The 10,756-nt window shown below is 42.4% G+C and overlaps 1 protein-coding gene across 1 annotated transcript in view; it reads left to right on the top strand.

Moving 5' to 3' along the window:
- The window catches only part of Ctnna3 (catenin alpha 3), a 1,779,311-nt gene that overhangs the window by 1,612,073 nt on the left and 156,482 nt on the right, over nucleotides 1-10,756 (top strand). The window contains exons 14-15 of the mRNA XM_012514925.2: nucleotides 3,227-3,319; nucleotides 8,555-8,699. Coding sequence (XP_012370379.1) covers nucleotides 3,227-3,319; nucleotides 8,555-8,699 — 238 coding nt within the window. The remainder of the gene's footprint in view (nucleotides 1-3,226; nucleotides 3,320-8,554; nucleotides 8,700-10,756) is intronic.

The raw sequence follows: 10,756 nt of genomic DNA, 5'->3' as shown, positions 1-10,756 counted from the left end.
TCTTCTTCTTCTTCTTCTTCTTCTTCTTCTTCTTCTTCTTCTTCTTCTTCTTCTTCTTCTTCTTCTTCTTCTTCTATTTTGCATGCTTATACCTGGTACTCTGAACAACTAATTCGAAGAAAACATTATGCAGTATAACAACAACTGTAGAATCCCATCAGTTTGTTTAGTGAAATTGTGTGTCATTTCTAATGGTTTTTCTATTTATTTATTTGTTTATTTATTTATTTATTTATTTATTTATTTATATGTTAAGGAAGTGTCTAAAGGGTGCTCAGGGTCTCACTAGTAGATCAGACTCAGACTGATCCGCCTGTTTACGGCCTCCCAAGAGCCGAGATTCCAGGCGCGCCACCACGCCGTCTCGATTTCTGTCTCAGCGTGCACCCAGGGCAGGGCTTGCACCCAGGTCAGGGACTCGAATCCCCTCCCCCTCCCTCCCCTACCCCCGCCTACCCCAACCCCCACCTGCGCGTCCCTGAGCCTGCTTGCAGGTGCAGAGGAAGAGGAAAGAAAGATGACAGCAATAAACTTGGGCGTCAGCTAGGTCCTGTCTGTGCTCTAACCTTAACAGTGGCCTTCAGCCTCGCAGCTCTTCAGCGTGAGGTGAGGTCACACTTTGTCAGCAGGAACAAGGCTACCAAGGTGCACAGGTGCCGAAAGACCCACCCTCACTCGGCAGATGGCCAGAATTCCCATCAGGTCGCCACGACTGAACAATAGAGGACATTTCTGCTATGGGGTGTAGGTTCTGAGGCAATTAACTTCTCATTAAGTTGAAATGAATCAAAACTCCCACCCCACATGTACTGCTTTCAGATTTCTAAAGTCACCAGTTGAGTAAAATCCTGTTATTTTTAACGGTATCCTATAAAAGACAGCTCATCTTGCTGCTTCCTTCTAAAAAAAATTTACCTTTTTTATTATCTGTCCTTAATGCTGGAGAAGTTAATATATCACCTGAAACCGAGTGCGGAACTCTCATCTCTTTCTTAGTTTCCATTTAATTGAAACTGTTACAGTACACATTTAGCTTTTTACTTTCACAGTACCGGCCAACCTCTTGTCTCATAGGATGTGAAAGTTTGCCAAAGTGTTATGAACACCATCCCGCTGACTTTGCTCACGAAAAGAAGAGGTCAGTTTGGGCGGCTTCGCAGGTGAGCCACGGACGCCAAGTTACAAAGAAAAGAACAAAAGCGCGTGGGCGTAATTGGTATGCTCAGCTCGCTCTTCGGCCTCACCAGCAATAAATTGGCACTTTCGACTTCCAAGGACAATTGCTCATAGCTTTTTTGCGACTCACTTCAGCTTGGGGTTGACGCAAACACTGGAATGGATGAAACTATGTGGCACTATATGGCAGCGTATACTTCAAGTAATAGCTGCAATGTAAAGGGAACAGAAGTAGCACCAGAGGCTTCCAGTTTAAATAACAAAATTCAAGAAAGAGGATTTAATTTGACTGAATACAGTCACATGGTATCGGGGCCCTGTGATAAATCAAGAAAGGACATCGCAGAGAGGTTTTGTCTAGATTATTTTAAAACAATATACAGAATGGCTAAACATGAATGATTTTCTAGAAGCTGCAGAGTGGTAAATTCATGCTACTAATGCTTAAGAAAAGGGAATAAAGTGCCCTTGGAGCATTGCTGCTTAAAGTAAGAGAGAAGAAGAATTGCAAAAGGATCAACATAGAGATAACAAACGTTCAGCGCGCTGGAGACGTTGCTGAGAGGGAATCTCTTCAAGTCTGGTAGAAGATGCTTGGAACACATGCAAGTCTCCTCTGGAGAGGAGAGGGAGGTCTGCAGCACAAGTGTTTGAGAACAAAGAAAATCCTGGTTAAAGACTCAAGAGGTGAAGCAGAATCTGAAGTCAGCAGCAGCTAGGAAATGAGGAGGTTTGCTCCACAGGGGCAGTTAATCACTTTTGTCCTCATCTTGAGAGTGGCCCTGTGGAAAGGCAGGCCCTTGGCAGTCTCCAAAGGCTCCACACACTGTGCAAAGCTCCAAGAAAGGAAACTAGAGCTGGTCTGGAGGCCTGTCTTCAGGAGACACAGGCCCATGAGAAGAATTAAAATCTTGGTTTAGCATATGACAAATGGAAGCCTGATGATGTGCAGTCAGGACAGATGTGTGTGTGTGTGTGTGTGTGTGTGATCCAGGTGGTTGTCCATGTTGCCAGCTGTCTGTGTTGCTGCTGCTGGTCTGGTTGCATTTCTTTGCAAGCCCGCATGTGCTAAGATCAGAAAGCAAGCGGGGAAGGGCCACCGTGGCCCCTCAGAGCAGGCAGCTCCGCAGTTAGCTGGCTAGGTCAGAGAGGGCAGGAAGACCAGGAAGCAGCTTGTGGAGGCCCCTGCAGGGGTCTAGAGAGCATCTGAGCAAGTTACTTCTGCAGAAGGGACTCTCAGGCTACAGCTGAAAGGTGGCCAGGAATTGGTTGTGTATGACACACACTCAAGATCAAGTTAAATTATTTAGTACTTAGGTCCATAGAAAATTTAATTTCTTGATTATTGTAATGATATTGGGATTGTTTATAATTTTAATGATCATTTGACTTATTTATTTACTGTAAGCAATTTTAATTGTAGCAGTCACCTATTGCTAAATCTGCTATTGGCTGAATAAAAATCATCCTTTATGTCATTGTTGCTTTCTTTTTATTTCAAATTTTGTTATTGAGGCTGGAGAGATAGCTTAGCAGTTTAAGTACCTGCCTGGCAAGAACAAGGACTGGGTTCGATACCTGGTGCCACTGCAGGGCTGGGCACACCCAGGACTCCAGGGCTGGCGCAGCATGTGGTGCTGGGGATCAAACCCCGGTCCCTGCGCTTGCCAGGCAGACACTTACACCACCCAGCTGCCTCCCCAGCCTGTGACTTTTCATTTATCATAATGATGACACAATGTGCACCAGTATGTGGTTCATTTTAGTGGCCAAATAGTATTCCATTCCATGCATGCATTACCTTTGTCTTCCCTTCATCAGTAGTATGTGTCTGGGTTGTTTCCACTTTCTAGCTACTATGAATAACACTGCTATGAAGATTGTGCCTACGTGTTTGAACTGACTGGTGCCTTCACTGGGCTGCATCAGTAGGAGCAGAATTGCTGAGTCGTACTTTGCCATGATTACCCATGGGAAGCAACTCAGACACCTCACCAAAGCTGCTTGAGTGGAATTTCCACTTGCTCACCGATGGTTTTGTTTTCTTCAGACCCCAGAGGAACTCGAGGATGTTTCTGATCTTGAAGAGGACCATGAGGTCCGCAGCCACACCAGTGTTCACACCGAAGGAAAGACAGACCAGGTATGGCAGCCCCTGCGCCTTGGGGCCTGTGTCTCTTCTTCTGTCCAGGCAGCTCATCTTCAGAGAGTCTTGGATGCAGAACTGGTTTCTCTGGAGCATGGGGGCAAGGCCTTAGAATGTGGGAGCAGTAGCATAAGGGAATTATCTGCTCTATCTTGAGCGCTCACCATGAGGCCACTTCAGGTCAGGCAGTGAGTCGTTCCATTTTGCTTTTAATCTGTGTAAGAGTCCTGTGAATACAAAAGAGAAGTGTGTGCTTGTTTGTTAGGATAGAAAAGAAAAACCAAAAACTTGCCATTTTTCTTCCTGTCTTCAGTGACCTCTTCTGTACCTACCCTATACGCATACATACACCTGCATGTACACACGCACACACACACACGCACTGTGCAATTTTGAAGCTATTAATCCCAATTTCTGTATTATTTTGAAAAGCTGTATTTTACTTTATTTTCCTCACTGCATACGCATCTGTAAAAGCTTGCCACTGTAGCCGCTGTTGGCCCCCAACAGCAGACCAGACCTTGGAACTTGCATCAAGACCCAGTGCAACAGCCACAGCAGCCCACGGTTGCTTCTGAGTGGCTTCCTTCTGACTATGTTCCCTAAGCAACCTAGACTTTCTCTTTCCAGTTCCGTCTTTTGTAAAGTGAGAGTGCTAGTAACAGCATCTGCTGAGGACCTCTGTGGCACTGACAGAAGGCTTCAAGTGTCACCTACCATGCGCAGCAGTTTCTCAGTGACTGTCAACTGCCAGTAGGATTAGCAGCAGTAGTGGGAATTGCAGCAGTAGTGGCTCATCATCACCATCACTGTTCCTATTGTTACTCAAATAATTAAATTCAGTGACACAAAACTTGGTCCGGGAAAAAAAAAACTTGTGACTGTGCCCTGGTCCCTGTGGGACCTATCTGATCAGAAGCACTTTCATGTAGCACAATGTGAGCATACTGGCTTTATGGCCTTGTCCTTACACGGTCTTTATGAAGAAATTCAAGCAAGGACCCACTTGGTAAATCCTAGGTCTGGCATGCATGTGAGGGAACATTTCCTGAAGTCAGACACTGGGACAGCCTGCAGTGCTTTCCTACACTGTCGTAGGGTAAGGTTTGTGAAACTGATTGGAAACCAACTTCAAGCTTTGCCAAATTTAGCTCTTAATACTTCAGCTTTTGATTTCCAAAGAATGTAAGGAAATAACTTAAAAATATTTAACACCAAACAAACTCAGAGAAGCAGATTCTGTTTTTACTGCTCTCTCTGAGTTCCCTTTCTCAATCTTACAAGTTACTGTGCAAACAACAATTTTATTTGCTTTCATATGCATGAATTAATGTTATGAACTGTCACCTTCAAGCTTAGCAATTTCTTTTAGAAATAACTTCTAGCATTTATGTGCAGTATAGTCATATTTCAACTCCAAAACTCAACAAACTCAACCAGCCTAGTGCTCTCCCTGGTTTTGGGGAGAAAACCTGTCTCAGCCCTGCTGCTTGGATGTGTGTCAGGGCAGCTCAGGAGCAATGCAGAACCCCAGAGGCTTCTGGGTACTATTCTGGGCCTTTGGGATTGTAAGTGCTAATTGTGAGGATCTTAATGTTATGAGTGAAAGACTTGTATTAGCCTGGCCCAGGGTAACATTAGCCCAATAAAATGTAAAAGTTCTGGGACATTCTCACAAATTATATCTAATTAAATTATCTTTTTATTAAATTGATTCATTTGTTACTCATAAATCCTGCCACTGGAATGAATTAACAATGAGTACAAAAGTATGATTTTTGTTGATTCTTTAGTTTACCAAATATGTTCTCACTGGCTATACAACCCAGAAAATGTGATGACATAATATGAAAATGTTACTTTCGGATACCTGCACGTTTCTGGGCACTGAGGTGGTCTTATTCGCTGTAGGACTGTGTTTTGGTGGAAATGTTTTCCTCCAGGACTGGAGCTGGTGGTGGCATTGCCTTGCAAGGCTCGGTCTGCGGTAGACACCATGCTACAGCCAGACAGTGGGGACTGGGCCACATGTCTGTGTGATGCCTCTGGCTCGGGCATTCTCTTAGCACTGACTGCTGGTGTTGTTAGTCCTGCAGGAGTCATTGCACATTAGAAACCATCCAGGGTGCACAGCATCTGGATTCAATCTCCTTCAGTCCACCTGGTATCCTTGAGAAGAGATAGGATCTTACACAGCAGCAGCACTAGGAATGTACTTCATCGAAGGAAAACTTTGCTCATGCCTTCAGTGAAATGAGAGACGCCAAATCCTTGGAAGTGCAGGGAAGGTGTCAGGGCTTGCAAAGTAATCGACAGAAAGCTGTTTTATTGAAATAAAGCAATCTTAGCAAGCCAGGATTAGCGTAAACTTGTTTGGATATTCATTCTGTCTTGCTATGTATAAAGAAGAGAGAAATAAGTTATAACCCTTAAAATTTAGAAACTACAAATTTCTTTATCTAAAACTGAGATTGATAACATCCTTTTCACAGCATTGTTAACTTTAAATACGAGTGTTTTACAGGCCTTAAAACTGTTTGCTAAGAAAGCAGCATGGTTCCTATCATTACTTTTCCTTATGGCTTTTCCATTGTGTGGAATCCCAGCAAGACAAACGATCTCTGTGTATTGCAGGTCACAAAGCTGATGATCTCCGTGGTTCTGGAAATTATTAAATCTCTCATAGAAGCCACTTCTTCTAATATTGTAGAGATGACACTGAAAGTGCTCTACGTCCTCACTTTTTATTGCACTGTTTGCAGTTTCCTGGCAATCCAATCATTCATAATTCTCCTGAGTGATAATCTAACCAGGTTTCGGAGCCAAACAGGTCCCTGACCATCAGATCTATTCTGAGTCACGCTCTATTCAACCTGCCTAACCTCTGCTCTTGTATGTCTCCTCTGTATAAATTCCAAATAACTCTGAATTTATTGACTGCCTGCTTTGTGACTTGGGTCTCTGACTTCTGTGTGGAATCTCTTTGGAAAGTGCTCAATCCTTAGAATTCAGATACTTTCCCCTCCAGTGACAAGAAGAAAGCAGGACCACTGCAGAGAGAAACTCTTGGTCAATATGTTCTTCTTCATTCTGAGGTGGTGGATGGCTCTAATGGCTCCCACAGGGATTGCATTCACATTTCTCCAGTAATGACTGGCTTCATGGTGTGTCTTAGGAGCTGTTGTCATTTCTTTTCTGATTCCTTCTTGTCAGGCTCCTACAGCTATTTTGTAGGCTCTATCCCCCAAAGCCACAGCCTTCCAATCTCAGATTCCTCTTTTGGGGGAAAACAAGGAGGCATCACAATTTCCTGAATCCCGTAATAATTTCGTTATATTGATATTGTTTTCTCCATTTTATAAATCAGATTCTAAGCCTGAGATTTGAATAACTTGTCTAGTATCCAGGACATAAAGCTCATCCATTACCAAAAGCCAAATAAGCTGAGTCCATGACAAACTTAATCCATTATCATTAGAAGAATGAGAAAGAAACACAGACCTGCAGCTGTCTGTGAAAGGAAAGTTAAATATTTCCTGTTAACTTTTAAAGGAGAATTATTTTGTAGGATGGGGAATTTAACTCCAATAAGACCATTTTTCATCAAATAGCTACTGAGTCTATTACAGCCGGTTCTATTCATTTACTCTCTTATCTGTAGATGAGTGAACAAGAAAAATCACTCAACTCTCTCCCTAAATCAAAGAACCTGGCCAGAACCAAGCTCACATTCTGGTATATTTTCTTTTGTTTGTTTGTCTGTTTTTTTTTTTTTTTTTTTTTTTTTTTTGGTTTGGTGGAACCAGGAATTGAACTCAGGCCCTTGTGCTTACTAGAATAAGGAAGCACTTATTCTACTGAGCCATCTCCCCAGGCCTAAGATTTTATCTTCTTTACCAGGCATCTTATATCCCCAGCAATCTCATATTTCCCATGTTAACCTGTTCAATCTCATGTCCATGTGTTAACTTTGTTTCTATTCAAAATGACTATAAGTTTTCCCCAATTAATTTTTGACACATTTTGTAAGCACCGTCATTGAGAATGTTCCATCACATTTTCAGTTAGGTTCTGTTGAGGATTATTTTAATTCCCATCTATGTTCATAGCTCAGAACCAGTGTCTAGGTTTCTTTCTGTTTGCTCCTATTACAAAAGAGTAAATGACCCTTTGGTGCTCAGATTCTGTAGACTCTGCTCTAGTGAGCAGATAGAAGAACCAATTTTATACAGTTTAATAACGGAGCAACACTTATCTATTTTCATTTTGTTTACTACATTTCGTTCCTAGTAGCTTTGACTGAACATCACCAGTTACTGCTCTCATTAGGGACCAGTGCCCCTGGGCATTGCACATTCTGTGACAAACAGTGAGACGAATTCCATGATCAGAGAAAGATGAGTGGAAGGAGGACAATGCGTGCCTTATGGAGTAGTGATGAGTAGCAACAGGAATTAGTAACCATCTTAGCACTAGACGCAGGTGTTCACTGGACTCATACTGTGGTGAAGTCCACTAAGGAAACATTCCACAATAATAAAAGTGTGTGTGTACACTGTAGCTTCTCAGTGTTTTCCTCATAGAGTTCACTGTTGATTCTGTTCAGACTTTCAGAAAGGATAAAACTGGCAATCAACAAATTAATGATAACTAATTTTATCTAGAAGCTCAAATTTGGAAGAGGCATGAGAATCAACTTTAGTTGAGAAAATGGATTTCCTAAACTTATTGATAGATTCTTGTCAGCCCTAAATGATTCCTACAAGATTATGCTAAGTACTGCTAAACCATAAATTGTATTTCAACACAGCAATACTATTTAACATTATAGTTTATAAAATATCTTTATATCATACATAACTCATCATAAAATATCATTATATTTACAAAATTGATTATATTATTTAACAAAATCCATGGACAGTTTTTCTTTTAAATCTTCCCATTGATTTTGCTAATTAGAGAACTTAATTCAAAGGACTTAAGTAGTTTATTCAAGTCTTGTTGGCTGGGACCAAATCCTAGTCATTGAGCTCTACCACATCAACATTTCCAGAGCAGCACATTGATAAATCTGGGCAAAGGCTCATCTTCCTTAAGCTCCTGCTGCCCTATGGCTGTTCCAATCCCTACACTAGAGCCGCTACTAGAGTTCTGTACTAGGAAGGTCATTTATGGACCACAAGACCAAGGACTTGAAAATTAGACCCTTTTAAACTGTGAATTTCTAAGTATCCCAGTCCTACAATCAACGGCAAAATTGGTTTGTTGATTAGCTTCAGGAACCTTCTCATGAAGCTCAGCCAGGCTGCCTCCACCAGTGGGCCCCATGACCTGGAGGAAGCAGAGCAGAGTGCTTTGGAAGTCAAGGCATCGGGTGAGATCTCAGGGGGGATATGAGCCTCTGAAGTGAGGGATCCTGAAAAGCAGAGGTGGCTGAGCCTCATTCAGCCTTTCATCACATCAACCTCTGTGATACTTTAATGTACTTGGCACAGGATCTGCCCAGTGTACAGGCAGATCTTACTACGTAAATCGGATTCGCAGTGATTCTCCTGTTTTCAGCCTCCCAAGTGCTGGGATTATAGGTGTGCCACCACTCCCAGTCTCATTCACCATCTCAGCTTGCCCTGGGGGCAGAGCTAGCATGACTTGTGGTTCAGGGATCAAACCCCAGCCCCTGCACTCTGCCTAAGGAGGGCTTCAGTCCACTGAGCTATCTGGCCAGCCCTTTCTGTGTTATTTTATTAAGGAAGAAATTCTAAATTCTAGAGTTTTCCTTGTTTTATTTTTTCCAGTAGGGGGAGCAGTGCTGGTAGACAAGTAGGAAATTGGCTCCAACCATGCAGAAGGATACATATGGGAAGATTGTCCTCAAACTTGCTTAGCGACGAGTGTGGACTTAACGGTATCTTAATAAAGCGTCTAGGGAGTGCAGTGCCTGCACAAGTAATCCACCCGATCTAACGCTGTTTTAAAACAGAGAAGTCCAGAAGATGTAATCCTACCTACTTATTTGTACTAAATTCTAGTTCAACATTGTTGGAAAACTTACGTTTCTGATACTGAATTTTCCCATTTGTAAGACTCTGGCTGTGATAGTTCCACTGTTATGGTGATCTTTGACGACTGATTTAGGCATGTGAAAATATAATTATTTTGATCATATAGAGAATTATCAATAAATTTTGGTTGTATAAGTTTAATTACATAAATGATAGTAACTCCTTCATGCTAGTATTGCACTGAGAGCTCCTCACATGGCTCCACTTGGGACTTTGACTTGATGACTTGATACTTGCATCACGGTGCTGTGCATCCAGTAGGAACTCACTTGGATTTTTATTTATTTATTTATTTATTTATTTATTTATTTATTTTTCTGTATTTTAGGGAAGGCTGTACAGGGTGTTCAGGGTCTCACTATTAGATCAGACTCATAGTGATCCGCCTGTTTATAGTCTCGCAAGAGCTGGGATTACAGGAATGAGCCACTATGCCCAGTCTCAATTGCTGTCTCAGCACACCCCCCGGACAGGGCCGGCCCAGCATGCCCAGGGATAGAACCCCCAGCCCCTGCGCCTGCTTGCAGGTGCTTTAATCAGCTGAGTTATTTGGCCGGCCAAAGACATGTTTAAATACAAACGTCTTTACTAGCTGATGTTTCTTACCTGGGGTTTCATCTTCTGGGAGTTCAATTATCTGTAGTCAACCACAGTCTAAAAACATAAAATGGAAAATTCCAGAAATAAGCAGTTCATAAGATTTAAATGACATGAACACTGGATCATCCGGAGCATGATGGAATGTCCTGCTGTCTTTCTCTGCTCTGCCAGGGTGGAGAGCTGCTCCTGTCTCGATGCCCCACATTGCAGGTGCTGCTGCCAGGGGTCTCAGCTGTGCAATCCACCAGTGCGCTGTTGCTGTGCTTCTTTTGAGTAATCCCTTTTCCTCTCAATTATGCCTCTGAAACTCAAGGGGATTGATACTAGCAGCTGTATTGTACTCTATTTTTATAATTGTTCTTTTTATTATTTCATAATAATTAGTAGTATGTAAGTTAGCAAACATTATGAGAAAATGTCTCAGATCATCATCTTAGAAGAAGGAATGATTTATTTTGGCTCATAGATACAGAGGGTTTAGCCCATGGTTGTTTGTTTGATTTTACCTTCAGCTGTGTGGTACACCATGGTGACAGTCTATAGAAAACATACCTGTTCCCTCCTGTGGGAGCTGGAGTGAAGGATGAAACTGACAGGGACAGGGTCCCAAGGTCCCACGAAGGGCACATGTTCAGTGCCTTGACTTCCTTCTACTCGAGCCCATTTCCTCATGTGGTGCCCTCCTCCCAGCGACATCTGTCTGTCAAGCCACTTTTTGCATGTGTGCTTATGGGGGAATAGTCAAAGCAGACTGATTAGTTACTCATAA

The sequence above is a fragment of the Octodon degus genome, unplaced genomic scaffold (genome assembly GCF_000260255.1).
Source record: "Octodon degus isolate 3935 unplaced genomic scaffold, OctDeg1.0 scaffold00046, whole genome shotgun sequence".
Classification (NCBI taxonomy): Eukaryota; Metazoa; Chordata; class Mammalia; order Rodentia; family Octodontidae; genus Octodon; species Octodon degus.
This window is presented reverse-complemented; position numbering and strand designations above follow the sequence as displayed.